General features: G+C 49.6%; 1 protein-coding gene across 10 annotated transcripts in view; it reads left to right on the top strand.

Annotated features, from left to right (window-relative positions):
- SULF2 (sulfatase 2) overlaps window positions 1–18,686 on the top strand; it is a gene marked incomplete at its 3' end in the record, with an annotated part of 102,163 nt that overhangs the window by 60,936 nt on the left and 22,541 nt on the right. For 9 of the 10 annotated variants that reach the window (XR_014185375.1, XR_014185376.1, XM_082065125.1 and 6 more), the window contains 7 exons: window positions 2,379–2,530; window positions 5,676–5,845; window positions 9,731–9,881; window positions 11,642–11,817; window positions 15,241–15,369; window positions 16,323–16,379; window positions 17,167–17,296. Coding sequence is in view for 8 of the 10 variants with exons in the window: in XM_082065125.1 (XP_081921251.1) it covers window positions 2,379–2,530; window positions 5,676–5,845; window positions 9,731–9,881; window positions 11,642–11,817; window positions 15,241–15,369; window positions 16,323–16,379; window positions 17,167–17,296 (965 nt within the window). Of the gene's footprint in view, window positions 1–2,378; window positions 2,531–5,675; window positions 5,846–9,730; window positions 9,882–11,641; window positions 11,818–15,240; window positions 15,370–16,322; window positions 16,384–17,166; window positions 17,297–18,686 lie in introns of those variants that run through there. The other variant, XM_082065126.1, reaches the window with a different exon arrangement.

Raw genomic sequence — 18,686 nt, 5'->3', positions numbered from 1 at the left:
TCAGCAGCGAGCTGTGGCCTTGGTGTGTCTGCGGTTGTGTCACGTTCAGAGCAGAGCTTTGTAGTAATTGACAGTACAGGGAAAATTCCTTTGCGTGCAACTTTTCCTTAGAGGAAGAGTTTGCAAAGGAGAGCTCCCCCTGTACCGGAGAACGTTCCAGGCGCGTCTCAGCGAGGGGCAGGACGCGCAGACAGGAACGCGGGGCGTCACGCGCTCCAGAGCGGTGACAGTGCACTCAGGACTCGGTTCCTGTGTGTCTGTCACATGCAGGCTTCGGAGAAGCTACACTGTGTGGTATTTAATGCAAAGGAAAATCACGTTCTTAAGGCATTTATTTAAAACAGCCCCTCGGATATTTTTTAACGATGGTTTCATAGACTGGGTATGGAACATGGTTGACGTATCAGACAGCAGCCTCTGTGGATGTTTATTAATGGACTCTTGGAGCGGTTTGAAATTGGCTGTACCAAAGGCGTGTGTGCTCCAGCGAGCATCTGTCTCTGGTGGGGAACTGATCTGAGAGCAGAAATTGTGTTAGAGAGAGTCTCTTAATCCCAAATCAAAATCTTTCACCAGCATCAAGAGAGATTTATTGTAGCCCGATATTTTGTAGTGCAGATGAGTGATGTTTAGAAGTTTCGGAATAACAGCCTTTCAAATGGCTGAGTAGGAGGGGGGGGGGAAATAAAAATATGTGAAATGGAAGATTAGAAACAGCAGAGAAAATGATTTAGAGCCCTTTGACATCCATGAAGGTTATAAAGATATCCTGAGTGCAAAATGGGGGTATGCAAAAGGTGCTGGAAGGAACTCCCACCAGCCTTTCCTTTTAGGCCTCTGCAGAATAACAATGGGGCGGTTTTTCCAGAACGCCTTTTCCTGAGCTCTTCAGCTGGCTGGGCCAAAGGTCTTCAGAACAGATCGGTTCCCATGGGGAGAAGTGCCAGATGTGTTTGGCTGTAACGTGTGGAGCGGGGTCGGAGCGGTGCCCGCGTCCCTGCGTCCCCTGCGGGTCTGACCCGCGGCCGCTGCAGCCGCCTCAGCAGACGTGCAGTGCACAGTGCGCTTTCTCCCTGTCAGTGTCTTTCGTTCTATTCCACTGGATTATTATGTTGCTAATATGTTGTCCTTATAGAAGGACACTGATAGACAGCCAGTGTGAGATGCTGCAGATAGTATGTGCCTTTGCATTAAAAGTATTTGGAATGGCAAGTGGAACAAGTGTAAAGGTCTTTGTGCTGGCTGCTGTGGCAATACTAACTTGTATTACTAGACCATCGGAAAACTGAGATCCAGCTCTGCTGGTGGAAATTCAGGCGCTGAATCACGGTGCCGTATGCAGACCCAGGAGCAGAGTTTTGCCTTTAAGCTTTGAAAAAGCCTAGCTAGATGAATGGAGACTTCCAGTGCCATTTATCCTGTAATTGCATAGTGATGATATAACATATAAACCAGTACTGAAAAATATGTTCCTTTGAATTATTTATTTTTTTACTGGCATAGTGTGAAAGCATCATTGGGTACATCATGTACTTTAGAGAATTTGCGTTCTTCTCATAGAAATCCAATGCTTTTCATTTTCCTCAGCCACCTTGTGGAAGACAGGGGGTGCGTGTGCACGCATGGCTGTGAGCGCGGCCAGCGCACGCGGCGTCCCCGGCGGCTCCGGCGCCCGCCCGGTGGCTCTGGGAACCCGTGTGGTTCCGCGCTGCTCCGCCGGGCAGGCGGCTGCTGCTGCTGCGCTGCTGCTGCTGCTGCGCTGCTGCTGCTGCACTGCTGCTGCTGCACTGCTGCTGCTGCTGCTGCTGCTGCTGCTGCTGCTGCTGCGCTGCTGCGCTGCTGCTGTGCTGCTGCTGTGCTGCTGCTGCTGCTGCTGCTGCTGCTGCTGCTGCTGCTGCGCTGCTGCTGCTGCGCTGCTGTCAGCGCGGTGCCGGTCCCGCCGTGTCCGTGCTGCTCCTTGGTCATCGTTCTCCCCAGCAGCTCCTGCTCGCGACGTCGCGGCTGCTGCCGGTCCGTTAGCTGCAGGTGGCCCGGGCGGCTGTAACCACATGGAAAACGTGGCTCAGTGGTGTGATTCAGAGTAGGATGAGATAATGTAGCAATGGCACTGTTTTAAGTGTTCTCTGTTTTCTCCATCTGACTCTGCATCAGGCACTAAAGCAGATATGATGGTAATTGTGGTCCAGTTCCTCTCATAGGTAGTCAGGCTGTAAATCAAACCATCTGCATTACAGAGCTCTAAATAACCATGGGCAAACTTGGAACTTACCGTGAATGTATCTGAATGAAAACAAAACTTCTCTTGGAAGAGGTTAAATGTGGTGTCTTTGAAGTTTTCTGTTCCACCTTCTTACCGTGCCTCTGCTCTCTACCCCCAGCTTTCTTTGGGAAGTACCTCAATGAATACAATGGTTCCTACGTGCCCCCTGGCTGGAAGGAATGGGTCGGATTGCTTAAAAACTCTCGGTTTTACAACTACACGCTCTGTAGAAATGGAGTGAAGGAGAAGCATGGATTCGACTACTCCAGGGTAGGTCCTATTGGTTTGTTTCTATTTCTTTAACATTGGGAGGCGACTGCAAGAAAGCTGCGATTTATGGTTTCAGTCTAAGTGGAGAGTTATCTTCGTAGTCGGAAGCTGCTACGTGTAGCATTAGCCATAACCCAACAGGCGTCGCGTTTGGACTCTTCTTTACCTTCCATTCCAGAGAGTCGTGTTACTGAAACATCGTTAGCAGCACTGGAGACAAACAAAACATCCTGTGACTGTGTTACGGGCTGAAATGTGGAAATCGATTTAAATGCACTGTTTCTGTGCTTCATATTTTCATGATTGTGTGCTGAGTCTGACTGCCGTGTGTTCCCCGGTATAGAACTGACTCCAGTGGAGTTACACAGCATCAGTGTGATGAGAATCCAGTTCCAGCTGGTCCCATCTTTTTATGTTAGTTTAAGGAACTTGTTTCATAGCTGTAATATGATAGAGAATTCGTAATATCGTGGTATATCTTATGATAATTTTGAATGAGTGGAGAATCAAAGTATTAAATTGACATCTGCATGCGTTGTTACAGGTGTGTACGTTTCCTAATATCCTTGCAGAGAAGTTGTAGCCGGGCCAAACTTACTAAAGCGCTCGACCGTCATTGTCAACCACAGTACCATTTTCTGCCCGTCTCGCACGCGGCTCAGTTACCTGTTTGCACTCAGGACTGTGTTATTGCAGCTAAATGTGTGGACTTGCCAAAGGATCCAGCGTTTGTGATTCCTAAAATGGCCTGAATTTTCCCTGAAGTATGAGGATAAGTAGACTTAGCCAGAAGTGGCTGTTGTTTTTGTAGTCTATAATTACAATTGGATGTGTTAAACAGGGATTCAGTTGGATTTCTCTTACTGAACACAAATCCTGCCTCCATATTTGTGTTTCATTAGCAATGTGTTCACAGTCCGTTTTCCCCTTAAAAGGCTGATGTCTATATGACTTTCCCCCTTCCCCTCCCCTATTCGCTGTTTTTAATTAATGTGCTTTGTGTTGAAAGATAAAATGTTACAGGCTTCTAGGGTTTCCCTTTCTGTCTCCAGCTGGTAAGGGGAAGGGGCAACCGATGTACAGAGTGATTCTTTATGTTTCATTTCCTTTCTGAGCTGTGCAGAGTGAGGCAGCTCGATTTCCCAGCCGCGTGCTGCAGGCGTGGTGGAAACCTGTCCCACGTCGGGCCAGCGATCCTGCGGCGCCGGAGCCCACGGGGAGCTCTGTGTCCCGGCGGCGTGGGGCCAGCGATCCTGCGGCGCCGGAGCCCACGGGGAGCTCTGTGTCCCGGCGGCGTGGGGCCAGCGATCCCGCGGCGCCGGAGCCCACGGGGAGCTCTGTGTCCCGGCAGCGTGGGGCCAGCGATCCCGCGGCGCCGGAGCCCACGGGGAGCTCTGTGTCCCGGCGTGGGGCCAGCGATCCCGCAGTGCCGGAGCCCACGGGGAGCTCTGTGTCCCGGCGGCATGGGGCCAGCGATCCCGCAGTGCCGGAGCCCACGGGGAGCTCTGTGTCCCGGCGGTGTGGGGCCAGCGATCCCGCAGCGCCGGAGCCCACGGGGAGCTCTGTGTCCTGGCAGCGTGGGGCCAGCGATCCCGCGGCGCCGGAGCCCACGGGGAGCTCTGTGTCCCGGCAGCGTGGGGCCAGCGATCCCGCGGCGCCGGAGCCCACGGGGAGCTCTGTGTCCCGGCGTGGGGCCAGCGATCCCGCGGCGCCGGAGCCCACAGGGAGCTCTGTGTCCCGGCGTGGGGCCAGCGATCCCGCGGCGCCGGAGCCCACGGGGAGCTCTGTGTCCCGGCGTGGGGCCAGCGATCCCGCGGCGCCGGAGCCCACGGGGAGCTCTGTGTCCCGGCAGCGTGGGGCCAGCGATCCCGCAGTGCCGGAGCCCACGGGGAGCTCTGTGTCCCGGCGTGGGGCCAGCGATCCCGCGGCGCCGGAGCCCACAGGGAGCTCTGTGTCCCGGCGTGGGGCCAGCGATCCCGCGGCGCCGGAGCCCACAGGGAGCTCTGTGTCGCGGTATCCTCAGCCCTGTTTGGCGTGTACAATGCTTGGAAGTGTTTAGGTTTTCGTTTGGTTTCATTTTTCTTACCAAGTCTGATTAGAAGATAAATGTTTTTATAATCTTCATATTTTTGCGTAACACACAGCTCCGGCAGTAAACAGATGATCATGTGCAGAGCAACAGCACTGGAGCTCAAATGAACCAACAGAAGCTGAAATACAAAACTGCTTCTCTTTCTTTCCTGCCATTATTGTTGCTGGAAATTTAGCAACAAACAGTATAATCAGATTAATTTTCAGCCCTATCTACTTGACATAGTTAATGTTAATTATGTGCCAGTGGAAAACTGGGAAAAAAAACATCACTGATTCTGTCCTCCAAAGCAGCTGTTAAGCACTGCATATCAAACCTTTGCAAATTCTTTCAGATTTTGAAACAGGATAAGTTCTACTTTGAGTTTTCAGTTTCTTTCAGCTTTTGCCGATGGCTTTTTTTAGTTTTCTTAGTGATGCAGCCTGCGAGAGAACGTGGTTTGTCGTGAAGAACAGTGTCAGTCCACGCAGCTCCCGCGGGGCCCGGAGAAGGAAGCGATGCTCTGTCAGGCCGTCACTGCCTCTGTAACGCTGAATGCGATTTTGGGTCCCATTAGCCCAGCATTTGCTGGTTTGAGTGGCTCCAGGTTCAGAGGGAGGTTAAGAAAAGTGAACACGGAGCCGTTTGAATTTCCAAAGCACTGTTACGGTGTGAGGTCAGACTGTACACCCTAAAGATACCAACACCAAAAGCAAAGAAATTGACCTGTGATTTTCTATTTGTTAATTAATACCTGGTCATTGTATTTAGTATCGTGTTCTTCATAATGTAATTACACACTCTGGGGAGAAAGAGTCCTATTTGATCCTCTTTAATGTAATTCATTTCTGGGAGGAAGCTGTTGCTTTTCATATTTGTGGGCAGTGAAGAGAGAACTCTTCTGGTTCAGTTTTGAAGTGGTAACACCTGCACCGAACTCCCTCCTCCTCCCGTTCTGAGCGGAGCAGCCTCTTCTCCAGTTTCTTGTGATACCCCAGACCTCCCGTTCCCATCCCACCCCCAGCTCGACATTATTTTTCGGGTATCTCGTTATACTTTTGCTTCTCATTACAGGATTACCTGACGGATCTGATTACCAATGACAGCATCACCTTCTTCAGGATCTCCAAGAAGATGTATCCGCACCGGCCCGTGCTGATGGTGATAAGCCACGCTGCTCCCCACGGCCCCGAGGATTCGGCCCCTCAGTACTCGCATCTCTTTCCTAACGCCTCCCAGCACATGTAAGGACAATACAACCCTTTCATTGCTGGGTTCAGGGAACAATGTTCGCTTTATAGTGCTCTTGGTGTAAGTTTGTCACAAAATGTGTAAGAAGAGTTTTGATTTATTTTTTTTAGCCTCTTCAGACAAGTATAAGTGTCTTGAGCATGGCTGCTGCATCTAGAACTCAGAATTGTAGCTCACTGAGAGGAACTGGAAGATTGATGTTAAATTCATCAGACGTTGTTGCAACCCGTTTGGGAAGTAAAGCACTGTTTATTTAGAGCAGGGGGACCACAATCTCGTTCTTGGGCTGTAATCTTTTCAGGGGAAGAAACTGTCTCCACGTCCTTATGCATAAACCATTTCATTTTATCAGTATTACCAAAAATCACGTAGAATGCAAGACTTATTACTGCTGTTTCCTGTATGGAAAGAAAGGGCCTATGGGCCTGCAGCGCCAGGTTGGCCCGGCCGGCTGTGAGGAGCCGCCGCGTCTGCGCCCGCCGCGGCGCAGCGACGGGATGCTGCAAATTGCCTTTTGGCACAACCGAAAATCGTACAATGTTTTTCCAATTCCTGGGTTCCTGCCTTCATTGATATTCAACATTTGTACTTTTCTTCCTATGTGCCCTTTTTTTTTAAGGAAAATTCTGTTTTATTTTTGGGTTTGTGAAGGGACTGGGGACTGATGGAAATAACCATCGGTAGCTGAAGCTGCTCAAGGTTCATCCAAAGTGCAGTGAAACCCATTTGAGATTTTTCACTTGATTTAAAATCAAGTCTTAGATAAAATGTCTAGTTGTTGTACTGTCTAGGTATTGCACAGCTTGGAGTTACATATTTCACTGTTTTGTGCCGTGCTCCCAAAGGGGTCTGCGTCCCCCGTGTGCAGCGTTTCCCGTTCGTGTGCTGTCTCTGCTCCCTTGTTTTCTTTGAAATGAAAATTGCAGAAATGCCACATGAGCAAGTTCTGCTGCAGCTCGTACCCACAGTGACCTCAGTGCTATTGGAAGTTCCCTTGGAAGGCATTCAGATCTTGGAGATTAGAATCATTTTTCAAGCAACGTTCTGTAGCAATTTAATTATGTTGGTCAAATGAAAAAGAGTAGAAATACTACAGCAAGGCCGGCAATGACAAATATAAGCTACAGTTATTATTCTTTTGCTCATAATTGAACTCTTTCACACAAACTAGGCTCATCTTCCTGATCATAAAGCAGTTACACAAAACTGGTTTTAATTGTAGGTGACTTTCCTTACAAGAAGAATAATTATACAGGAAGTATCACTCAGTGGAAACAAGTTTTGTTTACAAAGAAACAAATTAACTTAGTAGATTAAGGAATTGTGTTTTTCTTTTAGATGTGGACAAAAAATAGGATTTTATGTAAATCTAGTGCAAAGAAACTGCCAGCCTTCTTCTCAGCAGGCTTCACAGCGCTACACAGTCATGACCTGCGAGGGTTTTCATTGGGCTGGGTTTAAGGTGAAATGTAAGAGTGCAGAACTCGCCTCATTCCCTCACTGCATCCGCAAAGCGAAGTGAAGGTGTGGCTGTGACGCTCGCACTGGTTGACGTACGTGTTGTGTGGTGTAGCATTGCCCATAATAGCTGTAGGTTAGCGGTGTGGATTTTAGCGAACGCTGGCAGAGTACTGACAGAGTACTTCTGTGGGCCATTGGTGCTGCTGTTCTCTGGGTTACACGTACCCGCTGGGACGGCCGCTCACCCTGCGCTGCGCTGCCCTGCCCCCGCTCTGCAGAGCTCTTCCCCTGCCTCCGCGGGCTTTTCTTCTTTGGAAACGATCGCCATCAGCCAGAGGTCACACAGCACATCCCTGGCCCCACGGCCGCTTTTCCTCTTTGCTGCCCGTGCAGACAGCTGCAGCAAGTGCAGCAGCTGGGCCGCTTGGCCGCGCTCACAAACGCGATTTCCGCAGGGGTACGTTGTACCACCCGTCTTTTCCAAGGTCAGATGCAATCAGACTGGGACTTGTCTTCTGAACACATTTGCAGAGGTTATCTTAACCAGCTTCGAAGAATGCTTTGTGTGTGTGTTTTTTCCCATAAGACAAATCTGTTAAGTGTAAGAGGGTTACTTCTGTAGTAATCAAAGAAAATCATGGGCTTTGGTTGGATTAAACAGCGGGAGGTTTCAGATCAGCCAGGAAATCACAAAGTAAGCTGAAAAGGAGTTTGCCAAGCATTTTTGATTCATTCTGGGCATCACATAGCAACAGTTTCCATAACTGTCAGCATTTTCAAAGCAGCAATGTCATTATTTCAGCCACAATAACATTCTGAAATTCAAGAGGCTATTAACAATGCAGAGAGGATAAACACCAGCGCTTTCCTCCCGATGCGAAGACGCCTGTGTGTGCCGCCCGCGGGCGCTTGTCAGATGGCGTCTGACAGAGGCTGTCGGCATAGAGCGTTTCACTGGCCGGTTGTTAATGTCCAATTTATATTAAAACTCTTAGGACTACCAGTCATATTCAGAGATACATTAGATATACAGCATTTCAAGGAGAAGTTTCACCTTACATTACTATTGTTTATCTAAATAACTTACTCTGCTGCTCCGTTGCGTACACAAAAACAACAGTAGATATTTGCCATATAGGAGCTGAATTTATCAGGAAATTGTGTGCTGGGAAGAAGAAAATAGCCTAATATCTGCTGGTTTTCCCGTGTTACTGTGTCACCTTTCGGCCTGCACATTTGCGTAGGCTGGTTTTATTGCTTTGCATGAACAAGGAGCCTCAACAACTCACACAGGGGCAGGGATTTTTACTGTTCCCGACTCTGCAGGTGAGGTGTTCGAGCCAGGCTGTGGAGAAAGCGACAGAGGTGCTTCTCAGTGTTAAGTAATCATACATTTTTAGGAATACATATAGCAGGTAAAAAGAATATTTCTTGCAAATGTAAGCTATTGCTTTCTAGTGAGCTGGTGGCACAGAGTCAACGTCATGGTAATGATATATCCAAATAAATATGTTGTTTAGTCCAGCTAATCTAGAGCAATATAGTTATGCACAGAAAAACAGTCTCTGGAACTGCCAACAAAATGAGATCACGGACAGTCAGTGATATTTCTCCTCATCACTTCAATGGTGTCCAGGGTCATGAGAGCCTGGAGGGGCGGTGGGACTCCAGGACCATGGGAGCCTGGAGGGGCGGTGGGACTCCAGGACCATGGGAGCCTGGAGGGGCGGTGGGACTCCAGGACGGCACTGAATCCAGCTCTCTGGATTTTGCAGGGACTTCAGTTCAAGTTTCTGGTGATCACGGAGGAGCTGGTGGCTCAAGGCGTCTGCAGCGCGCGGTGCTGCTGCCTCAGCCCTGCTCTCATGGCAGGTCTCTGGGCTCTGTGTCCGCCTCTGCTTGCCACGGGCTCACGCGTTGGAGAGCAGCGGGCAGGGTGCCTGTGCTGCTCCGGGTGCACCAGTGTGGAAGTGGTCAAGTAGTTCAAAACAGCTGTTAAAGAACACGGTTGGATGTTTTCAGCAAGTTGCGTAGTTATCGTTAAACAGCTCACACAAGCCGTAATTCCTGGTGCTGATGTGGGCACAGCGGAAGCAAAGCAGTGGGATGAATAGGAGCTCTGTGGTACGCGCTTCGTCCAGATCGTGCCTGTGGAGGCAGCGGCTGAGCCCGGTCTCTTGGCCTTGAAATGCATCCATGTTAGTCTGAAGGCGCTGCAAAAACAATGTGTATTTATGCTTTTAATAGATTTTATTCCCCACAGAGTTTTTTTTCATTCACTCATCTTTCATATAGAACATAAAAGTATAAGACTTTTTCCAAGGTCCCGTAGTGTTGATCAAGTAGAAATTATTGGTATACAATTGTGACTTTTTTCTACTCTGCTAAAACATGCCGGTTTTGTGTCTGTTCCTTAGCACTCCCAGTTATAACTACGCTCCAAACCCAGACAAGCACTGGATAATGCGGTATACGGGTCCCATGAAGCCCATACACATGGAGTTCACTAACATGCTGCAGAGGAAGCGCCTTCAAACACTCATGTCCGTGGACGACTCCATGGAGATGGTGAGATCGGGGTCACTGGGGCTTGGCGGAGCGGGCGCTTGTTCCTCAGTGCAGCTCCGGGCTGCGCTGTGTGCAGGGGAAGGAGGGGGAGGACCGCAGCCGATTTAATGGTGTGTGATCCCTTCACCTCCGAGGGTTTTGTCTCTATTCACCGTGTAAAGATCCTCGTCTCCTTAATGACAGGTACAGTGAGCTGGGTGGCGTGAGCTGATTTGTTGCCACAGAGCCACTACTGATTAAGGGGAAGAGGGAGGGATCACCTGAAAAAATGTACATCGTAAATTCTAAAAACGTATAATCCGATATTGAAAAGTCATCCCACAGCCTTCTGGAAATAACTACCTAACTGCGGGCCTTTTTCGATGCTCTAACACTGAGTTTCTGGGAGAACAACAGCCCAGCAAAAACTGATTTGACGGGAGTCCTAACTGGAATAATCCCATGGTAAACCAGACCTGGGATATGTAATGTCAGAAGTAAATAAGCGTATAGGCAGATATGGTTTTTAATTATCTGCATTACATAACAATAAAATCTCTTCATGCAAGTTGGGCATCTTGAGCAAAACCATCTGAATTAGGTAAAAGCCACTCTGAAAAAGAGTGCGTTCCCAGTTGTAAGAGGCACATTTACAGGTATTGCAATTTACTGCTTAGCTCTTGGCATTCTTATTCAAAAAAGGTAGAACATAAAATACAAGCAGTCCTGCAAAGCAAAGATGAGATTATCTGGATGGTGTTGCATCAACTTGTTAGTAATGTCTTATCAGGAGTGATTCGGGCAAGTATGATCTCTGCTTCATATTACGAACGTGTTTAGATGGGTCAGATAGCAGCATTAGGGGAGACAGCTATTTGGTGAGATGATTTTGCTTGGGTGGTTCACTGCAGGCAAAACCAGGTAGGTTGTTTTTTAGTTGTAATGACCAAATTAGCCTGACCTTTTCTACTGAGTTATGTGCATCTAATAGTCTTTCGAAATAAAAACCAAGCCAACGTTCAAGCCAGCAGGCAGAGTCAGCGGTGTCGTGTGCCGCTGCGTGCCGGGCCGGTGCGAGGCGCCGCGGCGGTGGTTCCCGCCACCTTCGGACACGTGCAGGTGAAAATCTCACCACAAACTGATGAGCGGTGCTCAGGCTGGTACATATCTCATACAGATTCTCCTGTGAACCCATAGAAGCAATCAGAGAATTAAAGCTCCTCCTCATTCTCCATGTTAGTTTCTGGGCTGGTGAGAGAGCATGGCTGAGTGCTATTTATCTGGAAGAGATTTTGCATACATTCTGCATAATGGGGACTTGTTTGTCTGAAGGCAAGATCATCGAGCGTTGCTTAAATAAATGTGAGATGCAGAATGCTGTCATTTTATTAAAATTGTTTGCTGCAGGAAGAAGATAAAGGTGGAGGGAAAACTTCAAAACTGCTTATCACCTCGAAACTTTTATCTTGTTACTCTGTGTTTGGTTCCATCTTGACAGCTCTCATGCAAAATACTGAACCCAAACACCTTTGAAAATGTGGCATGCTAATGTGCTTACCGTAAAACAGAAAACAGAGGCTTGCCTTGTAATAGCCACAGTATTTGGTTAGTAAAGTTATTCTGTGATATGGATTATCCAGAATAGGCCATTGTGATAACTTAGTGGCATCCTGAACTGTTGTCATTTATTTGTGTATTACACACAGACAGAAAATTTTATCCAGTATTTTGCATATAGCACTAACTGGAATGAATTTCCTCTTTGTTTTGCCTTTTTTCAGATTTACAATACGTTGGTTGAAACAGGTGAACTGGACAATACGTACATCATATACACAGCAGACCACGGGTATCACATTGGGCAGTTCGGGCTGGTGAAGGGCAAGTCCATGCCATATGAGTTTGATATCAGAGTTCCTTTCTATGTGCGAGGTCCAAATGTGGAGGCTGGATCCCTGTAAGTTCTTGGCTACTGCGTGTGTGTGTGTGTGTGTGTGTGTGTGTGTGTGTGTGTGTGTGCGCGCGCAGAGGCAGAAGAATCCTTTGTGTTCTCACCTCTGGTCACAGTGACCTGCGGACAGATGGCGGCACACGGCTCTGCCCGTCCTGACTCGCGCTCCTCCCGAGTCCTTTGACTTTTCAAAGTAAAAAAGAGATAATGTTCACTGCCACAGTACCTAATTATTGCTGGACATGAATCACTCAGTGGAGTCACTTGTTTCAGTTTATGAAGAAGAATGTACATAATAGTTCATGTATTATCATCCACAGAAGATTCTTTTTGGTTCATCCTTTGCGATTACATAGTTAGGCTGTTTGTTGGATGCACGCAAGCATGCAGAATCTGACTGTTAATTAAAATGGTAGCTTTGATCAGCTAAGAAATTATGTAAATACACTTTCCACGCAATTATTTCAATAGCAAATATTTGCACTTAAGTAATTATTTTGGACAGAGTGTCATAATTTGCTGCCTTTTATTTATATCAGCGTGCATGTTTTAGCATAATTAACACACACCAAGTCTTCCACGCAATTTTTTTTCTTTACCATGGAGGAGGAGATCTAGTGTGTCATATGGGAGCAATAGGTATGAAACCAGCTCATTCCATGTGCTGCTTGACTGATTCACAGGATCGGTAGGCACCAAAACGTTCACTTGTGTAGGTGTTGCACTATGTGTCTCATTTATTTACAGCAGTTACAGTATTTTCTCTGGGGAGCAGGGGAGGGGTTCCTCAGCTGGACTGAACACGTCGCCTCAGTAGCCGAGGCGGTTTTGCCCACAGCAGCGCAGGATTTGGCGCGGACCGGGCTCCCGGGAACAGCCCGTGCTGCCGCGGCGGGGGCCGGGCTCCCGGGAACAGCCCGTGCTGCCCGCGGCGGGGGCCGGGCTCCCGGGAACAGCCCGTGCTGCCGCGGCGGGGACCGGGATCCCCGGAACAGCCCGTGCTGCCGCGGCGGGGGCCGGGCTCCCGGGAACAGCCCGTGCTGCCGCGGCGGGGACCGGGATCCCCGGAACAGCCCGTGCTGCCGCGGCGGGGGCCGGGATCCCGGGAACAGCCCGTGCTGCCCGCGGCGGGGGCCGGGATCCCGGGAACAGCCCGTGCTGCCCGCGGCGGGGGCCGGGATCCCCGGAACAGCCCGTCCTGCCGCGGCGGGGGCCGGGATCCCGGGAACAGCCCGTGTTGCCGCGGCGGGGGCCGGGATCCCCGGAACAGCCCGTGCTGCCGCGGCGGGGGCCGGGCTCCCGGGAACAGCCCGTCCTGCCGCGGCGGGGGCCGGGATCCCGGGAACAGCCCGTGCTGCCGCGGCGGGGGCCGGGCTCCCGGGAACAGCCCGTGCTGCCCGCGGCGGGGGCCGGGCTCCCGGGAACAGCCCGTCCTGCCGCGGCGGGGGCCGGGCTCCCGGGAACAGCCCGTGCTGCCCGCGGCGGGGGCCGGGATCCCGGGAACAGCCCGTGCTGCCCGCGGCGGGGGCCGGGATCCCCGGAACAGCCCGTGCTCCCGCGGCGGGGGCCGGGATCCCGGGAACAGCCCGTGCTGCCGCGGCGGGGGCCGGGATCCCCGGAACAGCCCGTGCTGCCGCGGCGGGGGCCGGGATCCCGGGAACAGCCCGTGCTCCCGCGGCGGGGGCGGGGCCGCGGGGGCGCTGGCGGGACCCCGCGCGCCGCCTTTCCCGCCTCCCGCGGCGCTGAGCAGCGGCCGCCCCGCCCGCTCCTGTCCGAGGGGTCGCACCCCGACACACACGGGAGCTGAGGGACCTTCCCACTGGGTTTTATTTTGAAGTGGCTTCTGAATATGAATATGTATTTCTACTAAATTCAGAGGAGTCGGCCTAGCACAGTCTAACAATGGAGAGCCTGTCACAGTACAACAAATGGGAAGAACAGGATGAAATACCTTGGGGAATATATCAAATAAAGTGATCTTCCCTTACAGCCTGATTTTCTTTAAATGGTAGGACTTCAATCATCCATGGTTTGTATGAACCTTGTGTTTTTCCTGCAGAGTAATTGTCATGACTCCCTTTTGATACCAACGAAGATTTAATAGCAGTCACTGTAGAAAGTCATTACTAAGCTCTCATTTCTATTACCAAATATGCTACACCACAATTATTAGTAATTAAAATCAAATTAGGTACGTCAATTTACTTCATCATCCACGCTCTTGTCAGTGCCTGTTTGCTTGCTCGCTCGCTCAAAAATGTAGTAATTTCTAAATGGTGTCTCATTAATTAGTGTGAATTTAGCAGCTTTTTCCTGCGCTGTATTTTGAGCTGGAATTCTGCACTGACATGTATAGCAGCCCATCTGGCCCATCTTTCCTTTGTGCCTGCAAATCATCGCACAGTGACTCTTCATGTTCAGTGTCTGTGTAGCAGGATGCTCGCTTCCTTTTATTCCTGCTTCTGAGAAGCTGAGTGCCTTCCCTGAGGCTTTTTGAGACATACAAAGACAGTGCACAGCTGATAAACCATATGTGTGTGTGTAATATTGTGAGTTATTAAACAACACTGTCATAGACATATTTGAAATAAGTTTGTAAGGTCCAATGTAAACTGAAAACACTTCAGACCTGTAGCCAAGCCCAGTCCCCCGATCAGAACTTGGGGCGTTTGCTGCTGAGCGCTGGGCTGTGCCAGCAGACCCTGAGCTCCGCGAGCTCGCGTTTGGGATCTGAGCACGGGCGCTCCCTCCACTGCTGGGCTGTGCCAGCAGACCCTGAGCTCCGCGAGCTCGCGTTTGGGATCTGAGCACGGGCGCTCCCTCCACTGCCGAGCGCTGGTGAAGCCAGTGGAGTTCAGACACGGTCCCGCTGGCTGTGTCCCCGAGGAGCACGAGCCGCGCTCGGGGACAGCGCACGGCTCTCAGTGCGCAGAGCGTGTGCTGCCGGCGTGTTTCCCATCGTGTTCTCTCCAGAACATGGGGTGAGCTCAGATACTTCCTTCTGTACCATGTTTTGAAACAGATAAAGCATGTGCTACCTGCCAAAGCTACTTTTTAATAAAGTCATCAGCATATTTGGCAGACGCTGATGCTCTAAGACACCCAAGGAGTTTTTCCAATGTTTTCTCATGTTTGAAAGACTTTGGAACCCTCTTTTGCAAAAATGAACTGACTTTGCCTTATGAGCTACTTTGCTTTCTCAGAAATGCTCCGTCCTGGAATTTTGCATCTTCACATTAGTCCTTCTTGAGGTTTTGCAACTTACCTGTGTTTTACATTTTAATTTCCTTCATGTAAAGGAATTGGATCTTTTCTTCTTTGCAGGTGTCACAAAACAAGCCTTTCAGATCCCTGGTCTCTGTGGAAGAGCAGGAGATGCTCGGTGTCACTACAGAGGTTTAACACAGGTTCTCCTATATGTTTTTTCAGGAATCCTCACATTGTGCTGAATATTGATCTCGCACCTACAATTCTAGATATTGCTGGGTTGGATATTCCATCTGACATGGATGGTAAATCCATTCTAAAGCTTCTGGATTCAGAGAGACCAGTGAATAGGTAAGAAATAGAAATGTGCATATAAACGTGTGTGTTTGTACAGGAGACTGCACAAGTGTTCAGCAACACGCAGCAAATTTAAAGGAAAATATAATAAAATTACTATCCATACAAGTACATCATTCAGTGGAAAATCGAAAGACTCATTTGGCAATACGTGACTGACTTCAGTTATTTCATTTTGTCAGATTCATATACTAGCTGTATGGCATATAGGGCATGTGGTTATACTAAATGTAATCTGTGTAACAGTGAGAGGGCTACATACGAAGGTCTTTAGCTATATGGGTTATAGATTTTAAAAGTCTCTATGGCATCGTTTGTAGCAAAGCATTTCATATTGAATAAATTGTAGAATGACTGAGTTGAAAGGGTCAGTTGTGTATCACGCTAGAACATAAAGACAGACTAGATCTCAGAATCGCACAGTTATTATTTGAGACCTTCCATCAATACATTCATTGGAAAAAGACTGAGGAAAAGAACGAGACTGGGTGCTTGCTGGAAAAAATCAGCAGTAAAAGGGGGAGATTTGCTTTACAAGTACTGGGGTGGAGGGAGAGGGGAAGGGAGCAGCTGCTTTAGATCAGGACACTGTGCGGGCAGAGCGCAGGTTAAGAGCCCAAAGGGGAGTCAGAAAATCCTGATTTAATTTGCGATCCTGTGTGATGAAGGACAATCCAGTTAATCACCTGTGCCTTAAACGTGCTTATATGGAAACAGTTGTCCTGTGAGAATGGGGGTTAGATTTTGTCCCTGTGAGAACAAACCTGTCCTGTGTTTGTTCGTGGTTTGCACTGGAGAGGCAATGTCTGCTTCGTAAAGCGGCATGTCCCCTTGTGCCGTTATACGTCATGTTTCTCATCCGAACTGGGGGTGGGAGAGAAAACTGGGGCATGACTTGGTTACTGGTTTTGTGGGAACTGCTTCTTCCTCTCCTCATTTCCTCCCAGGTTCCATTTAAAGAAAAAGATGAAGGTGTGGAGAGACTCATTCCTAGTGGAAAGAGGGTAAGGAAAGCGTTAATCACAAAGCCCAGTCCTTTTAAATAGAAGTATACTGAATAGCCAAAGCAGCTCCACTGCAGAGCTGAAGCCATTTAGCTGTGCCAGCAGGGCCGGGCTGCGGTGACGGCGGTGACTGTGTGACGGGAGGGAGCGCGTGGCCTCTGCCTGCAGAGACGTGCTCTGGGGAGGGGAAGGGAGCTCTCCTTGCACTGAGAGGCGGAAACGCAATCCCATTTTCCTTTCGCACCCTGGGTGTACAGCTAACCCTCCTCCCGGGTGTACAGCTAACCCTCCTCCCGGGTGTACAGCTAACCCTCCTCCCGGGTGTACAGCTACCCTCCTCCCGGGTGTACAGCTACCCTGCTCCCCAGGTGTACAGCTAACCCTCCTCCCGGGTGTACAGCTAACCCTCCTCCCGGGTGTTCGTCTGCTGGCCGTTCCCGCTGTGACCGCCTCGGTACACAACACGGCCTGAAAGGTGTGCCGCGTGCAGCCCCGTAGAGCGAGGAGGATACGATCTCCTTGTATCGACGGGTGTTGCTGCTGCCAGTCAGACATGAAACACACTCTCTTGGCTTCTTACGCTTTTGTTGGCTCCCTGAGGGCACGATACGAATAGCTGTGTGTTATCGGAGATGATGATAAGTGCTAGTTTCTACTGGACTGTTAAGCTTTGGCCACCAGTGATGCTGTGGACGTGGCAGATAACCTGCTCCTGTGAGCCTTTTCAGCAAACTGTATGTATATCTTGGCATTAATATTAATGCAACATTTTTTTCTTCTTTTCCAGTAAACTGCTGCATAAGAGGGAGAATGAGAAGGTAGATGCCCAAGAAGAAAACTTTCTACCCAAATACCAGCGTGTGAAAGACCTTTGTCAGCGAGCGGAGTATCAAACAGCTTGTGAACAGCTCGGGCAGGTAGGACGTTGTACCCCTGACTGAAAGCAAGCGGTGGTAGTTGGGCTGAGCTTAGTGCTGTAACTGTGACGATGTCCTTCACCGTGTCACCAGTGCCAGCTCGTAAATTAAATGGCTCATTCTGTGGCCTTTGCTCAAAACTGTATTACAGCATTTATGGGATGGACTGTCAGTCAGGAAATTGCTGATTCAAGTGCCTCTGTATTGATTCGGCTGCTGTTAAGAGAACTGCCTAGGCTGTTTTAACATTTTATACCCCAAATGGAATATGGTTGGGATTAATTAACAATGAGAAGCTACAACAAACCTAACAGATTGGCCTTCTCCAAATACACATAGCTCCCTTTGCTTTGGAATCTCAATTTAACTCATTTTGTTGTTATTATTTGGAATTACTTACAATAATGGGTAACTAGAGAAGCTGAGGAAAGACGAGTTGGGCAGTATCGGTAGGTGGTGTGGGCAGAGGAGGTGGCGTGCGGATCCGCTGGAGCGGGCAGAGCCCAGCAGCCCCGCTCCCGGGGAGTCCCGTCCTCTGGAATCACGGCAAACCGGCCCCGTGCCGCGGCTCGTCCCGCCGGCGCCGCGCAGAGCAGCCTGCAAGGGCTGGGGACACGGGTGAAGGTGGACGGGTCCGCTGCCAGCGGGTCAGGTTTTCAGCTGGCATTACCTCACATCCCGCCAGCTCAGAGGCTGTGGGCGTGAGTCCGTCTGTGGAATACATTTATGTAACTGTTACATATATATAACTGTTTTTGCAGGCGAGATCTGAAGGGCTTGGCGGGGCGGTGGGTCGGTGATGGGCCGCTGAGGCTCCAGCGGTTCATTTCTGCTGTCGGAGGCCAGACCCCCTGCTCCTGGCTGTGCCAGGCACGGGGTTCCCTGCACCTGTGAAATGAGCCCTTTGTTCCTTAGGTGTCTGAATCCAATTTATAAGTGTTTTCCAGCTGCTCTTTTCCTCCTGTGGCTTCTTTGTCAGATTTAGTATACAGAGAGATTATAACGTCCTGTTCTTCTTAGAAGTACTGAACCTAAGGAAGCATTTTGTGCGGTAGTTTATTGTCATCAGATGTCTTAAGCTGAAATTCTAGATGGGGTGGAGCAAGCCATTGTTTTTTGAATTTGCAATGTTCTTTGGGAAACTGGGGGAAAAGTCATTGTTTCTGCTACAGCACCATCCAGTAAGTGGTTTGTGGAAGTACAGCTTTTCTTTTGCCATCAGTATTTTCCCTTTGAGAAATGTTTCAGCTTCTTCCTTTTGTCTTCCTCTTTCCAATTATTTTGAACATTACTGGAAGAGCCGAGGGAAGCGAGACTTTCCGAGTCCGTGTTGTCACTGAAGCTGTCTCTCTGCATAAGCTCTTAGCTGCATTCAGGCTTTCTTACTCTC

This window comes from Streptopelia decaocto (assembly GCF_964273445.1).
Source record: "Streptopelia decaocto genome assembly, chromosome: 14".
NCBI classification, from domain to species: Eukaryota; Metazoa; Chordata; class Aves; order Columbiformes; family Columbidae; genus Streptopelia; species Streptopelia decaocto.
This window is presented reverse-complemented; position numbering and strand designations above follow the sequence as displayed.